The following is a 22,695-nucleotide window of genomic DNA, read 5'->3' as shown; positions in this document are numbered from 1 at the left end:
TTTGTGCCTAAGAGTCTCCTCCTGAATGCCTCTTTGTTGCTCAGATGTGGCCCTCTCTCTCTGGCTAAGCCAACTTGAAAGGTGAAATCACTGCCCTCCCCCCTACGTGGGATCAGACACCCAGGGAAGTGAATCTCCCTGGCAACGTGGAATATGACTCCCTGGGAGGAATGTAGACCCGGCATCGTGGGATGGAGAACATCTTCTTGACCAAAAGGGGGATGTGAAAGGAAATGAAATAAGCTTCAGTGGCAGAGAGATTCCAAAACGAGCCGAGAGATCACTCTGGTGGGCACTCTTACGCACACTTTAGACAACCTTTTTTAGGTTCTAAAGAATTGGGGTAGCTGGTGGTGGATACCTGAAACTATTAAACTACAACCCAGAACCCATGAATCTCGAAGACAGTTGTATAAAAATGTAGCTTATGAGGGGTGACAGTGGGATTGGGAATGCCATAAGGACCAAACTCCACTTTGTCTAGTTTATGGATGGATGTGTAGAAAAGTAGGGGAAGCAAACAAACAGACAAAGGTACCCAGTGTTCTTTTTTACTTCAATTGCTCTTTTTCACTCTAATTATTATTCTTGTTATTTTATTGTGTGTGCTAATGAAGGTGTCAGGGATTGATTTAGGTGATGAATGTACGACTATGTAATGGTACTGTAAACAATCGAAAGTACAATTTGTTTTGTATGACTGCGTGGTATGTGAATATATCTCAATAAAATGATGATTAAAAAAAAAAAAAAAACCTGTAACAGGCTGTTATAGAGATATAAGAGTGGTAGAAAACGATTATCTTGATATCTATCTCTGAATTTTAGAAGGCATTTAAAAACTTGGATCTACCGATGAAAAGCTTAGGAAAGAAGGATATCTGGAAAAAAACACAGCGAAGTCTTGGCACCCCATGCCAGGCATCCATAGCAACTGGATTTGGGGGATGCCCTTGTTTTTTTACTTTACAGAGAGCTATAAATTTGCAGTTGTGTTTTAGTCTACAAGAATCTTTTAAAAATCAAAGAAAATACTTCTGTTACTCTCAGGTCATAGAACAAAGAGGGGAAAAGGAAAGGTTTCTTCCTATCTCTTTTACTTTACTTCTCTTACAGACATGTCATTAATTATTTTGGATGGGATGTATAAGATGAGGATAAAATAATAGAGCTGATTTTCATTAATTTTCACCATCAATGATGTGCCAATACCATTCCATGAACTTTATACATATTGCCTTATTTAATCCTCACAGCAATTCCATGAAAATGATCGTCATCATTTTACATTTGAGGAAACTTAGGTGCAGAGAGTTTTCATAATTTGTTCACGGTGCTTTCAGAAATTGCAGTATGCCACTCTGCCCCAGAAGTAAAGGTATTGCATTGTGCCTAGCGGCACAAGCCAGTGAACTGAGGCTAATTGGGTATGTGTGGTCCCAACTGGGCCCACAGTGAATGTGGCCTGGATAATAAATACAGTTTTACAGGGGCAGCATATGTATAATACAGGATACTTCATGGACTAGAAAATGTTGTCCTTCCTGGTAAAGGCTTCCCTGCTCCCACAATCAGATTTGGCTGCTCTTTCTTACATACACCTACCTCTAATGATTAGGCCACATTTCCCTGTATTATGGTTAAGTATTTACATTTCAATGTTCTGAGTAGATGACAGGATTGCTGAAGACAAATACTGCTTCTTAACACATATTGTTATGCCCTCAGTCCCTAGCACAGTGCCTGTCATATAACAGTCCTCAAAAAACATTACTGTTTGATGTTGAATTAATATCAATTGAACCAAATTAAATTGAACTGCACTGAATTAAACTGAGTCAGTATTTTCCTGCTCTGGCCTATCAGTTTGCATCCTTTTCCTACTGGCTGCAGAAAACAAACAAAATGTAGTAGTGCTATTATTTTGTTGTTGTTATTGTTGTTTGTTTGTTTTTTAAGTTCTGAGGCTTGGGTTTTAAATAGTGTTCCCCAGAGCTTGTCTCTTCTTATGATTTATGAAATAAAAAAAAAAAATAAGAATCATGAAAATTGGCAAACTTAATTATAAAGGCAGAAATGGTTTTTGACGTGGAACTGGAATATCTGTCTTTGAAAAATATAAAGATCAAGTGGCATGAATTAATGAAGCTCATCAGTGAAGTCTGTTTACAACTTTGATGATATCTAACAGAACTTATTACTTTAATGTGATATGATAGACCTGGAGAACTTTCCACAACCCAATAAACTTCAAAGCTATTTAGAATGCAATGTTCATTTATAAAACTCTTGATAAGAAGTGATAGGGGACATAGTACAGCCTGGCATGATGCAATGACATCATCAGCATCAGTAAAGGGTGGAGGGTCAGCCAATGTGTTGGGGGAAGGAGAGGACACTGACCCTTACTTTCTAAACATTGTACTCAACTTTCAACTATGTTCAATCTGTTCAATCAACTACATATGGTCAGAAATGAGCTGGTAATAGCACTTATATTTGTGAAGTTGGTTGAGATCCTGAGAGATAGCTAGGTGAGAACAAATTTTTATCAAAGCAGCTGGTGAGGGAGTTAATTTTAAACTGTTTTGACTGCAGATGGGTTTATTTTAATTTATAGTCTAAGATCTTAATGCGCCATCATTACCAGGTCACACCACTTCAGGGTGCCCTTTCATTCCCACACTGAGGGAATATCCCCTTACATCAGGAATTATTAGGTAACATTTAGGCAGAGAATGACTCAGCAACCACACTCATTCCAAGGATAAATAAGGGTTTCTGGAATGTGCTGGGCAACATTTAAAAAGCAGCTCTTTAGTGAGGCACAAGATGTCAGATTCAGGCCCATTTTGTGTAATGCAGAAATTACTTTTGAATTAGTATGTAGAATATGGTTTTGCTTTGGAAGCTGGAGATTTTATTAAGATTTTTTTCCCAATTTGGGAATAAAATGAAGCGCTGACAAGGGCAAATAGGTAGGTGTACTCTCTCTTTAACTTTCCCCCTCCACTCAAGTTCACTTACTCCTTCTGATCACGGTATCCTGTGATGATGCTATCACCAAGATATGGATATATATATCATCATATATTAATAGTCAGTGCTGGATTAAGTTGGAGAAATTACCTAAAATATTGGGGAAATGTATTCTGGTACTGTATTCATTTTTTTAAATCATATTTTTTATTGTAGAATATACCATATATACATAGAAGTGATAACTTTCCAAGTGTAATTTAACAAGTAGTTAGAGAGCAAATTTCAAAGAATTTATGGGTTACAGTTCCACAGTTTCAGTTATTTTCTTACTGTGAAATATAATATATATACAAAATGGGGTAACTTTCAAATTACAATTTAACAAGTAGATGTAGAAAAAAATTTAAAGGATGCTATGAGTTACAGTTCCACCATTTCAAGTCTTTCCTTTTATTCTTTTAACATCCGAGCAATAAAGAAAAAGAAAATTACACAGAGATTCAGTATTCATAATCCTTTGTTAAATTCCATCGTCTCTGTTCCTACCCCTTCTTCTAGTTTAATCACTTTCCTGAACTTCAGGGATGTCTAGGCAGTGACCACCCTAACTTGTTCATGTTGAAAAGGGGTGTCAATATGACAGCTGCAGAATTAAAAATTTTCTGGTTAGTATGGCTTGGAAATGTAGTCTAAGGACTTGCATAACAGAAATTCATTTTACAAGATGTAGGCATTTCAGGGTCTTTGAAGACTGAATTGGTCCTATCTGATTTGGGGAAGAGGGAGACACTCTACTATATAGATACTGTTTCAGTTTGCTAAAGCTACCAGAATACAGTATACCAGAAATGGGTTGACTTTTACAATGTGGATCTTTAGCTTACAATTTACAATTCTTAGGCCATGAAAATGTCCAATTCAAGGCTTCTACAGGACGATACCTGGATTTTTAAGAAAGGCTGCTGGCATCCAGGACACATCCGTCACATGGGAAGGCACATGGCTGGCATCTCCTGGTCCTTTGCTCCCAGGTTTCCTTGATTTCAGCTTCTGGCTTCAGTGGCTTCCTCTGTGAGCTTCAGTGAGTCCTCTCTTAGCTTCTCTGGGGCTTTTCTCTATGAGCTTCTCTTAATTTCTCTCTTAGCTTCTGTATGTGTTTTATCCTATTATAAAGGACCCCAGTAAAAGAAGTAACATCCACATTGAATGGGCTGGGTCACATCTCAGTTGAAATAACCTAATCAAAAAGTCCCACCTACAATATGTCTGCACCCACAGGAATGGATTAAAAGAACATGGCCTTTTCTGGGGTACATAACAGCTTCAAGCTACCACCAATGCCAACTGTCATGTCACATTCTACTTAACTCATATAGTCCAGGTTTCCCTCTTTTTCATTTAGTTGCTAATTTGCACAACAACCACACAGCAGTTTAAAAGAATGGGGAATTTATAGTCTTATCTATCAGGTGCTATTTATTCACGCAAAAAAATATTTATTGGGCACTTGCTGTGTTTTAGGCATTTAGACAGATTTTTAAAAATTGATTTACCTTGAACACATACTGTGTGCAGTTCCAAGTACTAGAGCTACAGAGAGATATTAAACATTACTTCTTGTGTAGGAGAAAATTTCTGGAAAAGTTTCCCATTTAGGTTAGTGGAAATTTTCCATAAGGACAAATTGAGTTGGGAGAGGAAGAAAATTCCAGCATGGGTAAAGATAAAGAGGCTTAAATGGACAGAATACATTAGTCAGACATCATTTGGGGGCTATTACAGTAACATTTTAGAATACTGTACAGGCCTACTTAAAACATCTTTTAAATGTTGAGTTCAATGATTTCTTTTGGTTGTCACTATAAACAGGTTTAAGTAATTTGAAGATGTGACTAATAGAAATGTATACAGTCTAGCAATTTAAGTAAAAATGCCAGTCTGTTTCATGATATCTTGTTGAAATCACACAGCTTCTCAATTAACCTTAGAGGTAATTTGTGCCGAGGCATTTTCCTCATTACACCCCAAATAATTGAGAGCTGAAAATATGTGACACTTATTGAGCATCAGCAACGTGCTGGCTAGTTTACAGAGCACAAAACTATTAGGTGACCCTGCCCAGTTGGCTCACTATCAAAATGCAGTCTATCATTTGCTAAGTCCTCCATGCTTCACTAAATTAAAAGCAAAGAAAGTATTTCTGGGGCTTCACTGCAGAAGTGAGTGGAGCCAGATTTTCCCTGCAGGTAGCTCTGTGGGCATTAGTATTAGTTCCACAGGGAAGCAATCTGTTCCTGTGATTCTGGTAATCCTTGACAATAAACTTGATCTAGTGTTGATTTTAAGTAAAGGCTTCTCTATCATTTTATGATGCTTTTTCTGCTGCAACCTGTAATTGAGCCCTCCCTAGTATGACTTCTTCTGGATCCAATGTAAGTGCATGTGTCTGCCTTGTGCATATAAAAACAACAGTTGGATCCTCCTATGAAAGGCTTAGCTTTATTGAGCATTGCTTGAAATTCCTCGTTCCCTGAGGAAAAGACGGGAGATTTAAGATGAAGGAGAGGGATACAGAGAAACCATATGAAAGGAAGTGTCTCATGTGACTGGGAGTATTGCAGGATTTAAGCTGAGAAATTCTGAGTACTGTGTTGGAAGGCAGAGAGATTTAAAGGAGAACCTAAGGGATGCCACAGTGGGTGGATAAGAATGGGCAGAAATTGCTCCTTATTGTTTGATGAGTAGCAATGAGAAAAACCTTTAAAGGTGGGTAGTTTTGCTTCTCTCAACTCTTGATTCCCCATAAGGAACAGGAGTGTTTGGAAGGTTAATTGAGAATTTTGAAGGGGAAAAAGAACCCCATTGATGAGCTACCAGTGGATGATCTATTTTTCCTTGGTGAGATGGTCTTTCTCTTTTGTATAGAAGAGAGGTTTGAGAAAGATAAGAAATGCTTTCGTAGAATTTCCCCTCTCCCTCTCCCCAATTCAGTTTCCTTTATAGAACTTCAAAAATTGTTAAATTATTTGTGTATCTGCATTGGCAAATTGAGGCTAAAGTAGAATTTGAATTTTAGGTTCCATTGCTACTGAGGTTGATAACAAAACAAGTTGATGGGTTCATTCCTTTTCCATGGAAGAAATGTATTAGGGATGGTTGATAGACAAGAGTGAGTGAGGGTGTTTAGTAGACTCAATACCACGTCAGCACTGGCTTCATTTTAGGTGTTTACTCAGCTAGAATTCACAAATGGATCATGAGCCCGAAAACCAGATTATTGGGTTTACTCCTGGTAATAAAGTAGGCATTAAATTTATTATTATAGTTACTTTTCTTTGTTATCCATTGTGATATATTTGTCAAGCAAGGCTGAGAAGTTTATCCTTTGGAACTAGAGAATTAAGTTTAGTGCATGATTCAAGGTTCTCAACACTGTGATTGTCTATGTAGAGAAGAGTCCTAGGAAGAATTTTGTAGAGGTTTAAATTTGAATAGAGTTATATTGGCTACAGAATCCAAGGACCTTTATATGCATCAGCCTCCTTTATGTTAGAGGTATGCCATATTCTCTACCATCACTATGAGGCTCTCAGCTCAGGATTAATGATCCTTTGGCTACTCCAGATGAGAATTATGGTGTTGTAAGAAAAGAACTTTGTGTCAAGACAAGATTGGAGGTGTAGTCCTGAAAAGGAAGATGTGGAAAAGATACAGAGACAACAAACTCAGAAAGAATAAGCAACATTAGAACTCAGTCCCAGTTAATTAAACAAAGATATTTCATGATCTGATTGTGATAGAGGTACACAGATGAGATCATGACAGAATCTGGGACATGTTTGTGCACCAAGGGAAGGTGAATGCCAAAAAGAGAGATATGTATATGATCAACTATATACTATTGTATTTTTCAGAAAGCTGCCCTGAAGAAGGTTTTGATCACATAAGTTGACAAAATAGTGTGGGGCAAAATAATGTAGCCAACTCTGATGAGCCCAGGCCCTTGAATTCCTTGGTACATATGGTATGTTCTCTGTGGGGGAAACCCTGCAAGTGGGAAGTTGATAACCATAATTATCCGTCACCTCTGATATTTATGGCGATTCTTGTCTGCAAGGGTGGGCGCCAAGAGGAAAGGAAGTATCACTTTTGGAATGAAGATAAACCTTTTCCTTTCGTGAGATGCTACCTAGTTGTGGAAGACCCATAGACGATAAGCTGATGACCTTTGGAAGGGAGTGATTTTCTGACTAGGACACCAACTCAATTTGCTAAACCAAATTTCCAATTTGGGTATAAATCAGAGGGTAGGGGATGAGACAGGGGTAAGAATTACGGAAAAAAGAAATATCTCAAGAAAAGACACTAAGAGGCCTCTTACAGAAAATGTTGTGAAGGCCCCATGCCTTAAAAACAGGAAGCCACTGTGGAAAGGATTCAGATTCTAAGCAAATTACTCAACCCCTCCCACCACCCTCACCCCCAACACCCCTCCCCCGGTCCCACAACAAAACTGAATGAATTAGTTTACCAAGGCATGGAATTTGGAAACCTGGGAGATGTTGTGGACTCTTAATCCCCAAATGTACATTTAATATCAAAGCCTATTGGCATTTTTTACTGGTCAAATGTTTTTAAATAGCATTATACGCTATGGTCAGCAGAGCCAGGAAGATGCTCTGTCATTAACCTCAGCACCAGGATAAGGCCTAAGAGTAAGCAACCCCCTCTGGACAGTGATTCATCAAGCTAAGAATTTCCAGTGTATACTCTGAGTCAGAAGAGCAAGATAATATCAGTGTCACAACTTAGAACCTTGAAACTAGCTACTTCTACATTCAGCACACATTCAGCAATTCTCCTCCACCACAGCCTATTATTTCTCCCAGTGGTATTTGTCAAATGAAAGACTTTACTTCTTATTGAAGAAATTTTAGGCTACTAATAAAAAGATGGTGGTGTGTAAGGCCAATGGTAGAGGACTACGACATCCAATTACAGACTCATTTCTCCTACTGTTAGGTGTTTCTGTTACCTTATTGTCATATTATATTTCTGGTAGAACAAGGATATCCAAATTCAACAATAAAATAAATAAAACCAAAAATTACTTTAAAAGTGTTTTGTAGCTTTGATTATACAATTTGTGATGCTTGCTCTAAAATTCTTTTATTAAAACACTTTAAAAATATACCTCAGAAGACAGAAGTCTAGCAATTTGATATGGAAGGCATATGACAATAGCAAAAAAAAAAAAAAAGTAGATAGCAAACTTTAAATGGCAAATAAAAGTTTTTTTGGGTGTCTAAGATATACCAGGCATTTTTTTGGAGGTTGTTATCGTGTGATATGAGGGGAAGATGATACAATTACAGGTAAAGGTCCCTAGGCTGAAAATTGTCCATGGGAGAGCACACAGGACAATTTGTTTCATTTCAAAGGCCTGCAATTTGAGTTAGATAAGAAATTTGAAGACGCAGTTCCTTTTGCCAGAGCAGGAAAATGTGCTCACCTCATCCCTTGAATTACCAGTGATTCATTGCACAACTGTGAGTGCCGCGCACAAAGGTCAGGGTATGAGTCTTCCTTACACGAGTGAGGTTTGTTCCCACCTTTGAACTTTTAAAAAGACTTTTATTATAGAGTGCCCCAAAGATCAGTGCATCTTGTTTCAGCACTTTGCACTCTAATAATGCTCCAAATCTGGCTACTTTAAAAGGATTTTGCTAAAGAAGATAGAACAACTTTGAGAGGGATCTGGAATACATTACTTTCCCTTCATTTTCAAGGGTAAGTCCCAGGGAAGACACTTATAGAGGTTGTGCATAGTTCTTGCCAGCCAATCAAGTTGACATACAGCCTCAATTCAGAAATTGGACATTAGTATCTAAATGAGGGTTCTGCATCGAAAATTTACAGATAATTTTTCTGGTCAATCTTGGAAACCACTGACTTAGTTCCAAAAAATCTACATTTCCCATCTATGTATCTTTGCATGTCTTTCTCCTTCTTGGTAACTTTAACTGACTTTTCCCATCCTTATGCACTCCTCAGCCTCTGAATTTAGAGGCACACAAGGCTCAATAACTTCACTAATATTTTCCATAACAGAGAATTATATTTTATTGAAAAATGACAACCCATTGTTAACCATCTCCACTGAAGACAGGAAAACCATATATTTATTTAAACGACGTTGACGAACGTCTCTACTTGGATATGCTGCGTAACGCTAAATTCTAACGTGACAAAAAGGAACTCATTCTCTTCTACGTCTCAAACTGGTAATTTTTTGTGCCTTGCCCAATTCTGTCAAGGCAAAAGTACCTGCCAGGACTACAAGCTTGAATGCATGAGGAGACTTTTGTCTCCTCTTTCTTTACATCATTCAGACTCCAGAAGAATTAAATTAAGCCGCCTAAACCTTCATTTCCCCTATGTATTTACTAATATATATTGACCCAAGTAACAGACACTCACTCCCAAATTTCCCTAATCAATATTTTTCACATTCATCACTTTTTCTCCATTTTCTCCAATCTAGTCTTCATCTCTATTTTCTTCTTTCTACCTCACTGCAAGTCTCCTGGAGATGACTTACCCAGCTAAATAAGGTTATTAGTATATCCAGTTCATTTTTATTTTTAACATTAAATTTCTCCCCACCTTAATTGTTCTGTTCCTCATTTTCTATTGTAATACTGTTGAAATCCTCCAACCTGTCATTCATACTGCATCTAGAGTGATCCTTATAGAGCATAAATTTATTCATGGCATGTGACTGCTTAAAGCCTGACTCTGGTTTTCCACTCCCTACAGGATAAATTCCAAATTCTTTAGCATGGCATACAGGGACCACCATTGTCTGGCTCCTACTTCCTTTCCAGTCCTCCTAAACTTGCACCCTCTCTCCTGCTGCTTAACTTTGTGCCCCACACTTCAGCCCTGATGAGCTACTTTCTGAATGTTTATGCAGTTTCACCCTTTTCCTTTGCTCTGTGAACTCTACCTACCATGCCACTTAGAAGTTTGTTATGTTTGAAAACATAAATTCATCTTTCAAAATGTTGTTCAGGTGTCATCTCTTTTTTGAAATCTTTCCTAATCCATCTCCATACTTGGCACTCAGACTTCTTTCAGAGAACCTGTAATGCCTTAATGCATCAAGTGGTGCCTTAAAAGTCTATCCATTGGTAGACTGCATCCCTCAATCTCCATGTACCTTCTCTCCAATCATTCCAGGTAGACTGACAAACTAGGAATTACATTTAGACTCCTTAGCAGCCAGGACTCTGGAGGCTAAAATGCTTTCATCAACTAGGCTATCTTCTACAAGAAGTCAGAAGTCAGAGAGGTCTATCTTTTTGATGCTTGCTGCTGGCATGCAGGACATGGGGATATGAGTGTTTAGAGGCAGTGGCTAGCCTCAGCACTGCAGTATCTGGAAACCCTCCTCCTGGTGGCAATGGTATCAGGAGACCTCTGGTCTGCAGCATCATGGTGCGTTGCTCAATCCAGTTGTCCAGTTACGGGCCCCTGGCTTTGATTCTTCTATCCCATACAGAGGTTTTTTTTAAGTACCCATTTTCCTATATTATATTCCTTTCTGTCTGAAATACTTGGAATGATTTCTGATGCCTACATTGAAACTGAATACAGTTTACCTCTATTCTACGTGATACAGTCTACTCTATTATACCCCCCAACCCCTCACTCCTTGAAAGCAGGGACAAGATATTTTTATTTTTATATGCCTGGGACCTAGCAAAGAGTTGATCTTCACCAAATAAATGACTGATCCATTGGGTGAAACAATAGGGGCTCCAAGTTATATACCACACTGAACATAAATTTCACCTTGTCACTCAAGCCCCTCTTTCACTTCTCCCCTTCCTGATGTGGTCAACTTGTTTCTGCCTATGCTTCAGTCTAACGACTCTAGTTATTATGTTCTGCACACATACATCACAGTCTCTTCCTCTGTCTTTTTGTTTTGATGGCTCCTCCTGTCTACCATGTCTTTCCTCCTCTCTGCCAACTCACATTTACCATCGCTGGCAAGAAAAGACTTATAAATCACAGCCCAATAATAAGTAATAAATTCTCTTCTGTTGATGCCCAATGATGGAAAGAGAGTATATTTCAATTCTTTCTGGTATGCTTTGCCTCTCTCTATCAGTTAGAAATATTTTGACCATTAGTAAAAGAAAACCCAATTTAATGACTTAAACACAGGATTAATTTTAATTTTTGTTGCACAACAAAAAGTCAGGAGGTGAAGGACTGCTGGGTTTGGTTTGGTAATTCAAAAATGTTTGGAACAACTTCATGTGATTTTCTTGACCTTTCCCTCAGTGATGCAAATAACACCCAAAGATCCAGGTGTGGTGCCCACAATCAGGCAGAAACAAGCCAGAAGGGAGATAGAGACAACACTTATATGTCTATTGCCAGGAGAGCAAAAATATTCTCAAAAAACACTCAGCACCATTCTGCTTATATCTTCTCTAGGAGTATTGGATCAGATGGCCACTCACCTTGTAAGCGAGTCCAAGAAAGCAAGTTTGTTTTGTTGTTGTTGTTGTTTGTTTGTTTGTTTGTTTGTTTGTTTTAGCTTTGAGAGTGGGGAGAAGAGAGCTGGGAATGGCTAGTGGGTTAGCCAACCCAAAATGACTGCCATATTTTCTAACTTATCTAATACCAAAAGTATTATGGTATTAGGTATGGGCATGCTCTAGGTCTTATAGTTATTCACAGTCCCCAGAGGTGTCTACCACAGGCTGTGCAGCTGGTGTATAAAGACTGCTAGCTAAATGGATAACTGAAGACAGACAAAGACTGCCAGTTAAATGGATACCTGAGGATAGATATAGACTGCCAATGAAACAGGTAATTGAGGATAATGAAAGCGCTGCCCTCCATTGTCTAACATGGATAGATTGGAAAAACATGAAAACATACTCAGTTCAGTCCTGCACGAAAGCAACAAAATGAGCAAGAAAGGTGTGAACTGCTTTCAGAGAATTTCACTATTTTCAGTTGAGGGACACTAACCTCTTTTAACCTTGTCAATTTAATAGCATTTGCTCTCTGTTTATTATAACACATCAACATCACTTCTTAAGTATAATCCTTAGGAAATGGCATAACATTGTGGATGGTCAACAGAGGTGATCAATTTTTTATGTTTATAAACTTTGTCTTGAGTTTTAATGTTTATGAAAAGTAATGAAATCTTGGTTCATACATTAGTTATTTAAAAGAAAGGGAAAGTGTGGTTTGAAACATTTAAGCCATCATTTGTGATTAGGACATAAATGTTACAACCTGAAATGTTTAGTTATGAAGAGCTGAAGAGTCTCTTATTTCAAATCGACTCTCCTTAAAATCAGGATCAACTATAAGATGCTCAGATGCTGTTATTTTACATTTCCCATACCTCTCACTCTCCCAGTATTTTTATCATGAAATAATGGCAGATAATCTTGAGGCAGGTTTGGGGGAGGTGGCTAGGTCAGGGAATCCCCAAAAGTACAGCTTGAAGAGGAGCAAGGTTTACCTTTATGGCAGAAGGGTGGCTGAACCAAGTTTAGAGAAAGGAAAAGGCTTTTGGTGGATTTAGTACTATAAATCTCAGGCCTCTTTGTTAGCACCATCTAACAGATCCCCCTGGATGGCTGTCATCCAGGCCAAGCAGTACTATCTAGTGCTTTCGCCTGACCATTTACCGTAGGAAGGCTCTGCTCAGATTATTAGGAGTGCTTCTGTGATAATCACACCCTTTCCTCTGGTAGAAATTAGACATTACAGACTTTATCAATTACAGGCTAACGGTTCCAGTGCCCTCCCAATAGTAAACTGCTTTAAAATAGCAACTGGAAATTGGGAAAGTAAAACTAATCCAGAAGGGGCTCATCAAGTTTTTCTCACTCCATAAAATGAAAATAAATATCATATTATGAAGTTCTACGGAACAAAAAATTGGAGAGAGAGTTCAAGTTGCTTAGTAAAGAGATTTTTGCTATGAAAATGTCGCCCCATCAGTTACTGTTAAAACCAAATGCAATCAGGAAAATTACTTGCAATGTTTATGTTTACTTCCAGTTTTCAAATTAAAGCAGAGCATCATGTTCCTCTGGGCTGCCATTCAAATTTTCTCTTCCTCTCCTGATTCCTATAAATGTAGATGATAAACAACTCTCTTTTGAGGTAGAATGACTACCCCAAAACTGACTTTTTTTTTCATTTCTGACAGATTCACTGCCTATATAATGCCCAGAAATCACAAATACATTCAGCTCAATTTCTTCATTCAATGGATCCTGATTATAAAACTAACAAGTTAAATCTCTGCTAGCTACATTAGTTTCCAAGTCAAATAGTCCTAGACATCGAATCAGAGTTTGAACACTCCTCAGGCATCAAGTTCAATTAATTTCCTACCTCATCCAGGACCTTTCCACCCAGCATCGTTGACAGATCTTGTTTCAGCTTGATTGTTGGTGACTCAGAACTCAGTGCTTTGTGAGCAACATTTGGACAACAATTCTGCAGTAATACAGAATATTTGTTCCCTGAGCGGGGCCAGTTCATCAAACAGATGAAGACACCCGGCAGGTTGGTGACCCATTCAGGTGTGGACAGCTTTCTTTTGGATGGACTATTACAGAGAAGTCTGAATTCCTTTCTCATTTTCCTTAGTTCTCTTCTCCTCCTTTCTTATTCTCTCTGGCTGATCTCTTTTCTTCTTCCCATCTCCAAAAGGAGAAAACATTATTAAGCCAAGAGAAACTGAAGAGTGCTAGGGTTAGAACACAAAACTGCCCTTAACGCCTGTACCGAGTAACGAACTGCACAAGCAAAGGACACTATCCATTTACCTTCCCTATACGCCCCCCTCGTCATACACACACACACACACACACACACACACACACACACACACACACACACCATGCAACTCAAGACTTTTTCTTCTCCACATTCGTGTATATGTGTGTGTAATAATTTCTGATCAAATTCTAATCCCAGCTTTGTGCTGCATTTTGCAGCTGAGGGGTGATTGAGAGGAACGGGGAGAGTAACAACTGTCTAGGAGGGCTATGTAAACCCCAATTCAGAAAGAATAATTTCGCTAATATGCATCATTGTAAAACGGGGCACCCAAGACGAGAACCAAAGTTAACCTCGCCAGATCCCGGGGACTACGGCGTACGGTGGGCTGCGCGTTCTGACCGCCAGCGGCAGCGCGTGCTCGCGGAGCCCTGAGTCACGTGGGCGGGGGCGGGGGCGGGGGCCACACCTGAGGGGCGGGCTGGGCGGTGTCACCCTGGAAGGCGCTGGGCGCGTTTGAGAGCATGGGCGACAGGTACGCCGCGCTGCGGCGGGCCCAGCTGCACCTGGATTTCATCCACGCCAACTCGTGAGTGCCCCAGCTGGGTTGGAGCCAGGGAGGGTCTCGGTGCAATGGAGAAAACTTTTGTCCAGCTCCTGGCTACCTATTCAACTTAAAAAAATATATAATTAACTTGATATTGTTGATTTATGGAATATTAATATTTGTTTGCTTGTTTATGTATTTATGTTTTTATGCTTGTTTAAAAAAGTGAAAAAGTAATGAATATATCTGGCCAGACTAAACCGTTCTGGTGTTCTTCAATTAACAGGAAGTTATGGGAAGGCCTGGATTTTATAGTTTTTTCCAACAGTTTTTACAAAACTATTTAATTTTAAGTCAACAGAAGTCCAATTCTACTAACTTTACCTACCTCTAGTCATTTCTCCCTCAACAAACTGACAATTTAAAGATTAAATTTGCCCTCCTGACAGTGGCATTTATTGATTCCAGCCTGTGTTGTTTCCTGAGTATTTCCAAAGACGTGACTTCTCTGAGGATGGGAATCTCATATGTTAGTTGTTTGGGTACTTTTTCTTCTCTGCCCTGCCCAGAGTCCTTCTGGAGCTATTCATTAGGTATTATTTCAAATATTCAGATCGTAAAAGCAGATGAACGATGTCTTCAGTTTCATCTGTCACTTCCAATATGTCAAAGTATAGCAGTTAGTGCTGTATAATTCATAATGGTAGGTCAGTTTTTTGCAATCTTTTAGTAATTTGGATTTACTAAAGGTACATATCAATATAAGGGATGCCTCAGATCTGAAACCATAGAAATGAAAGTGTAGAAAAAGCCAGAAGTTACTTGGGACAAAACAGCTTAAAATTTTATGAATAACAGAATCAACAAGGCAATACTCAACAGGTATATAGTTTTATCTTCTCTACCAAGGAGAATTATTTCCATCCGGAAAAGGTGGAACAAATAATCAATAGGTAATTGAGGCTGAAGACAAATGAAGACATAGTTTTGAATGAGTTTAAGAAAAATGATAAACCCTGTGTTAAAAGGACTGTGTATTTTATGTCAGAAAAGTTCCTCAGCCTCATTCATGTATAGTTTCTTCTGCAGCCTCATTTTGGTAAGGTTTTGTATAATATTGCTTCCCAGCCCTACCTCGACCCCCAAACCATACTGGTGGTTTGGTAATTTAACAAAGTGACACCATGAAACAACAGCAAATCAGATACAAATTGACCTCTTCTCAACTTCCTCAGGTAGATTTTTGTTTGAGACTTCCATCAGTAAAAACAGGAGAAATGTTTTATTTCTCCTTTTTGCTTCATGCCAGCTCCAGTCCATCATCAAGTTCTCCTCATGTTATCTCTATGTCTCAGATTCATCCATTTCTTTCCATCTCCACTACCATTCTGTTTAACCCAAGCCACCATCATTTCTCTTCTAGACTACACAGTCTCTTATCTGGGTTTTCTGCTTCCCATTCTTCTTCCAGTTTGGCTCATTTTCCTGGAAGCTGCCAGAGTGAGCCTTTTACAATGTATACTAGATAGGTCAGTCTTCTTTAAACATAATGGTGGTTTCCAGTTACCTGTAAAACAAGCTGGAGCTCCTTGCCATGGGGTAGGAAGCCCCATATGACCTCTTCCTGCCCTACGTGGCTGAGCATACTGGGCTCCTTAGCTCTTTTCTGCTGCAAAGTCTTTGCAGCCCCTGCTCCCTTTGGGAAAGTTTTTGCCCTGATTCTGCAGGGGGTGAGTCTTTTTCATCCTTCCAGGATCAATTTAATGTCTCCTACCATTAGAGGCTTTCCCTGACCACCATGACCCCTCCTCATCATTTAGTCTTTCCCAACATTCTACATAGCACCTAGTTACACTCTGTATTATGTATTTGTTTCCTTGCTATGTTTTCCATATTCCCCCACTTGTTTGAGCTCCATGAGGTCACAGACCCTGTCTGTACACAGTGCCTGGCATATGGCAAGCAGTAAGGAAAAAATTGTCGAATGAGATAGTGCAGAAACTCTCATGGTGTATTTGTCATAATTATTGCAGTTGCTTTCCCCAAGGATTATCTATATATTGAATTTTTGTTCATCAAATTATGTATTTTGAATTCACTGGAAGGTTTGTGGTTTCACTTGTGGTTTAAAATACTGCTTTCATAGTGCCTGTCACCTGTACTTCTGCCTGATTTTAGGTTTTTACAAAATGGTTTTCTTTTGAGCAAGGGAGACTTTTTTGTAACAATAGCATTTTAGCAGTGTTTTTGTTTTCTTTTTTACAATCTTTAAAGCTGACTTGACTCAAGAGACCTCTCACCTGTGTTTAAAGTTTACAATTCCAGGAAATGGACAAGTTTTACTCATTGCTAAAGCAAATAGCATGCAATGGCTTGGCTCAAACAAGAGGAATTTATTGGCCCTCAGTTTTGAGGTTAGGAGAAGTCCAAAATCAACGTATCATCAAGGTGATGCCTTCTCCCAGAAGACTATGGCTTTCTGGGGCTGGCTGCTAGTGATCCTTAGACCGTGACTCCCCTGTCACGTGGCAGCCTCTTTTGGCCTCTCCCTTCTCTTCTGGGTTCCACTGACTTTCAGCTTTTGGCTGCTCCCTCTGGCCTTTCTCTCTCTGTATCTGAATTTCCCTCTGCTTGTAACAGACTCCAGTAATCCCGATTAAAGCCCAACCTGATACATGTCAGCCACAACTTCATTGAATGACATCTTGAAGAGCTTTTATTTACATTGGGTTTACACCCACAGGAATGGATTAAGTTTAAGGATGTGTTTTTTGGGGGCTTCACAGCTCCAAGCTACCAGAAGATATATGTATGTATTTTACAAAAGTAAATTTTAAGCTAAGGTAGTGGCCGGTGGCTTGAGGTATTTGGAGTCTCTCAGACACTGCAGATGATCCTTTCTCTTGTACAAAGGAACTGATGATTTTTGATAACTGGGCCTCTCTTGCTTCTGCTGTCTCCATTTACAAAATATAAAAGCAAATTGCATATGGAATGTTCCCTTAATGCTGTGATAAGGTTGCTGATTGAAATATCCATATCAAGAAATGAAAAGCATGTGTGGAATCCTGCAGGCAGCCTGATTTCACCCCAAAATGCATATCAGCCTTCTGAAGTGTTGTTGATAATGAAGGCTGTCTAGTACATTCTGTTAACCATGATCTGGCATTAACATGTGGGAGAGAATGACTGCAGGTCATCAGTGAGGTTTCTTAATGAGCAGACTTTTCTTAAGTGGAAAGATTGCACAGCTACACATAGATTAGTGGGGCAAACAGGGGCCCCCTGACAGTTACTGGGCCTGCAGATGGGGCCTTATGACCTTTTAATGGGCTAGGATTTTGATCAATATCCTTCAGAAATAATTTGGCCTCAAATATTAGAATTGTAATGAACAATTCTCTGAAAAAAACCTTAAATAAATGCTTATGAAGCAATTTTAAAAGACCAAAATTTGTTCTAATTACACAGAGATCCTGGAAGTCCTTGTTTTGTTAGGAGTGAGTAGACAGGATTACTCCTGGTTTAGTGGAGAGCACCTACTTCAGTCTTGATCATGCTGAGAAAGTTGTTTCTGGAATAACACCTTAGTTGATTATGTGTCTAGAACAAGAGAACCTTTGTCTGGAAGTGTCTTGAACTTTTTACACTGATTACAGAGCTGTTCTAACTTTTTGTTTTCCCTTCATTTCTTCATCAGCACCACTCACAGCTTCCTTTTTGGAGCACTTGCTGAATTGCTTGACAATGCAAGGTAAGGCTTATCCATGAATAAAGACTACTGAGGCAATTTCATGACTTGGCAAGTCTAGTTATATTTAAAGATAAAAAGATAATGACATTTTTCCCACCGGAATTTTTTTTTGTGGTATGATTTTCTACAAAATGAAGTTATTCTATAAAAAAGAACTCAATTTTATTTATGATCAAACTTGAAGGGCAAATAAATGGAATTACATATCCCATAGAAATAGATATTTATTTAGATGTTTTTTGAGTTATATATTAATGTTTACAGTGGCTTCATAATTTGCATTTGGTTTGGGCATTTGTTTAAGTCTTCATAGAAGTGAATTATAGAGTTGAGGAGAAATAGCTAACCATTGTTGATCTCTTACAATGTACTGGGCCCTGTTCTAGACACTTTATATGTGGCGTATTAAACCATTAATCCTTATAGTAGCATTTGAGATGGGAATTGTTATCCTCTCCATTCTACAGATGAGGAAATTGATGCACAGGAAGGTTAGACGGCATATTCAAGGTCACAGACTTAATATTTAGCAAAGTCAGAATTCAAATTTGGGCTGTCTGTCTGTGGACCTCCCCTTTGCCATTTTCCTGTCTCTCTGACAAAGGTATTGATGTCTAAGGTGCCTCTTTAACAATGTAAGGCCAACTGGTTAGTGTATTTGTTCTGCAGGCTTGTGAAGTAGGCAGTTTTCAGTTAAGTTGACTATTACATTTGATTGAATTATAGTTATATTTTTCCCCTATAACAGAAATTTTTATCCATCTTTTCAGTTGGAAAGAAAAGAAAGTCCATCCAGGAAGTAGTATATGTAGATGCTAGATCAGGGGTCTCTGTAGAGAGACCTAGTTTTCCTGCCACCAGTTGTCAACTGTTATTAGAGGAGAGATGATTGAGAGTTTGACCACGTTGCATAGTCACCTTACCAGCCATCAGGTACTTCCTGCATAGCACTGTGCCAGGTGCTAAGTGAAAAGAGAGGAGTGGTAGTATCAGACAGAGCCCCATCCCACAGGACTTCAAGGTGGAGAAGCAAAACTTAAGGGTCTGAAACAATAGCAACCATCAAAATTTCGAGAAGGCGAGGTAACTTTAACACCATCAACACTAGTACTGTAAGGCAGCTATAGTGCCCCTATCATGTTATGAATTTCCGTAGCTCTGAAACAAAGTTATGGTGTGGTCTCTTTTAAAGATGGGCATTTGAAGTGCTTTCTGTTCTGGGAATGGCCTAAGAGAAATGGCCAGCTTCATGTGGTTGCTGGACCATATCATAGCAGTGTCTTGCCTCTTGTCAGTAGCCAGCACCTTCTTTTATGAAACCCTCTCACCATTGTTACAGAAAGGGAAGAAAGAAGAGAAAAATAATAAAATCACTTGGTCAGGAGAGCCATGAACTTGACTTACAAGATGCTGAAAGAGACAGGGCCAAGACACAGGTCTTTGTTTGACCAGGCTGCTATGGCAAATACCGCACACTGGTTGGTTAAACAGCAGGAATTTATTGGCTCATGCTTGGGAAGCTAGGAGTCCAAAATCAAGATGCTGGTGAGTGAGGCCATACTTTCTCCCAAGGCAATGACAGTCCCTGTTACTTGGTGATGTCCTTGCACTCCTCCTCTGACTTTCTTTGACGTCTGGTCTCTATGTCCTCTGGCTTCTCCAGTTTCTGTTTTCTCATGAATGCCTGCTCCTAATTCCCTCAAAAAATTCTCCAGTAATACAGATTAAGACCCATCTTGATTCAATTTGGACACATCTTAACTAATTACATCTTCAAAAGGTCCTGTTTACAATGGGTTCACACCTGTAGGAATGTGGATTAAGATTAAGAACATGTCTTTTATTGGGGTATATGATTCAAACTAATATGGCACAGAAAAGCTCAGGGTCACTCTCTCCATAAGAGTTCAGGTTTGCTACTTTTGCTTTGCTCAGATCTCTGAAACAAGGCTTCTCTTATATCCATTGGTCCTTCCTCCTACTGTACAGTCCATTTTCAGCAACTTGACATCTGTAGCTCTGAAAAACCATATCTCAACCTTGACCTCTGTCACTCTGAAAGAATCCATTTGTCTATTCTGCTACTGTCACTTCTCTGCAGTTGTTCCATTCATTCATTTAACTTTCAGCAAAGAAGGGCAGGTAAAATCAGAATGTAGAAGAAATAGGACAATGGGGAGAGTTTATGTATTAGAGGGTGATTGATGATTTAGAAAGGAAGATTGACCTCAGACTCAGGGGAATGAGAGAAACTCGATCAATAAAACAATTTTTACAGCAGCATTTGTAAACTGGCAGCCTTCTGACCAAGTCCAGCCTACCTCATGTTTGCTTGGTTGGTATGTGAAGGTCTGCAAAGTGTTTATACTTTGTAAGGTATAAGAAACAGGAGGCCCCACATAAAAAAAAATCCAGAGCCCCTGCTTTTTTTGAAAGATCAGAAGTGATATTCTTAGGCCACTTCACTTCATGGCCCCAGGAGCTGGAGGTCAGCAGCGGGTGTCCTCTTGGCACCAGCCTTTGCCCTCAGGTTTGCCACATCCCCTTCCCCCCATGGCCAGCCTGAACCCTTTAGTTACTCTGTCCTCAGTGTACACTTGAGTTTGCCACTACTGCTTAGATGTGAGTGTTTGACATCAAATCAAGCTATTTGATGGACTTATTCAAGATGCTCAGTTGGTCTCACTATGAAAGTATTTATATAATATCCTTGTGTAATTCTAAGTAATTATTTTATATCATTTTTTATTCAAGAATTTGATGACTTCTTGTAATGGTGAAAATTATAATTGAAAGATATTAAAAGATTGTTTTAGAGCGAGGAGAAAAAAAAGTGAGGTAGTGTAGGAAGGGATGGTTAAGGACCTCCAGCTAATATCACAGTTATTCTGATAGTGTCCTGGGCTAAAGCACAAAGCTTATTATAAAATGTCTTAATATACTGTAAAGGTGAATTATTGTTTTGTGCCATATCCCATGGAAGTTCTGTATGAAGAAACCATGTCCTTAAACTCTTCCATTTCAGTACAGCAGTATTTACTGAATACCTATTATTTATATGGTACTTTGTTCCTAGTCTATTATCAGAACTTCCATCTGGCCATCTGGAACCTCTCATCTAGCACATTAAAATTTATCTTTACTTGTTCATTACTCTAATGTGTGATCACTTCCTCTTGTCAGGGTCTTTAGCGGTGACAGTAGAAGAGTACTTTGAAGAAAATGGAGGCACTATGGATCACGGGGCGGGGGTGGGGTGGGAGCAGAAAATTGCACCTCAGAATATTTTTTCAGTATTCTAAACATCAAACTATAGAAACCCAGCAAATTTGACTTAGAAAATCAGAAATCAAGGAAGAAAAATTCTTTAATCCATTTTGATTGCCATAAAGAGCTATGCAACTCAAGGCAAAAGCAAAAACAGCCATCTTTGCCTCATGCTGTCCACATGTCCCTAGGGCCATGGGAGGTCAGAGTTGCACGATGGTGCTTGCTGTTCCACGTTCGAAGCAGTATACATCATGATTGAGAGGACTGGAGTCAAAGTCAGGTCTTTCCTCCCCTGGTGTGAAATCCCTTCAGTCACTTACTAGCTGTGTGATCTTGGACAACTTACTCATCTGTAAATTGGAGATAATGATAGGTATACGTATCTATCATGGGGTTGTTGTGAAGATAAGAGAGAAGGTTTGGAAATCCTTCATTCAGTGCTTGCTTGACACGTAGAATATCTCAGGAAATGGCAGTGGTAACTCCAAAATTTCTACATAGGAGGGGCTTAGGGGTGACAATTGGCTAGCACAAGGAGCTAAGAGTATAAAACTTTGAAACCAAGATTGTAGAACAAGTACTCTATGCCTACTCAGATTTATCTGGGGGCAGTTTGGGATTGTAGTTGATGGAAATTTCGGGAGAGATTCAAATTTCACCAGTCCCATTGGTTGTTACCACACTGAGCTTACTTTTACATCCTTCCTTCTCTCAACATACCTTTTCCCTTATCAGTTAAGAACTAATTCCTCACTGTCTTCCTCCTTTCCCTCACACCCATGCTATTGAATCCAGGATCTTCTGGAACTTTCTCCTTTCCTTTTTACATTTTTACTTTTAAAAATAATTTTAATGTGCTTTCTTCAATTGTAACAAATGTACCACATCAATGCAAGGTGTTGATAATAGATAATAGGGTATCCTGTATTTTATGCATGATTGTTCTGTAAACTCACAACTTTTCTAGAAATAAAAAAAATAAAAAGGCAAAACAACTATTTTTACTTATCAAATGACAGTATGGATAAGTAAATTCTTCCTTTCTAAAAAATAATATTTAAAAATAAAATATAATATCTGTGAATTGCAGGAAACTGAGACAATAATAAAAAAGATAAGAAAACACACCTGTAGTCTTATCACTTGGAGCAGTGGTCAGCATACTTTTCTGTAAAAGATCAGACGGCAAATATTTTCAGCTTTGTGGGCCATGTGGTCTCTGTTGAAACTGCTCAATTCAGTGTGCCATTGTAGTGTGAAAACAGCCATAGACAATAATAAATCAGCAGGCATGGTTATGTTTCAGTAA

The 22,695-nt window shown here is 38.9% G+C and overlaps 1 protein-coding gene across 1 annotated transcript in view; it reads left to right on the top strand.

The window, feature by feature from the left end:
• Positions 1 to 22,695, top strand: part of MORC1 (MORC family CW-type zinc finger 1) — a 192,173-nt gene that overhangs the window by 10,864 nt on the left and 158,614 nt on the right. Inside the window, 1 exon segment of the mRNA XM_037812224.1 lies at positions 18,063 to 18,116. Within this exon segment, the coding sequence (XP_037668152.1) occupies positions 18,063 to 18,116 (54 nt within the window).

The sequence above is a fragment of the Choloepus didactylus genome, chromosome 1 (genome assembly GCF_015220235.1).
Source record: "Choloepus didactylus isolate mChoDid1 chromosome 1, mChoDid1.pri, whole genome shotgun sequence".
NCBI lineage: Eukaryota > Metazoa > Chordata > Mammalia > Pilosa > Megalonychidae > Choloepus > Choloepus didactylus.
Note: the sequence above shows the minus strand (reverse complement) of the source record. Positions and strands in the feature narration are given on the sequence as shown.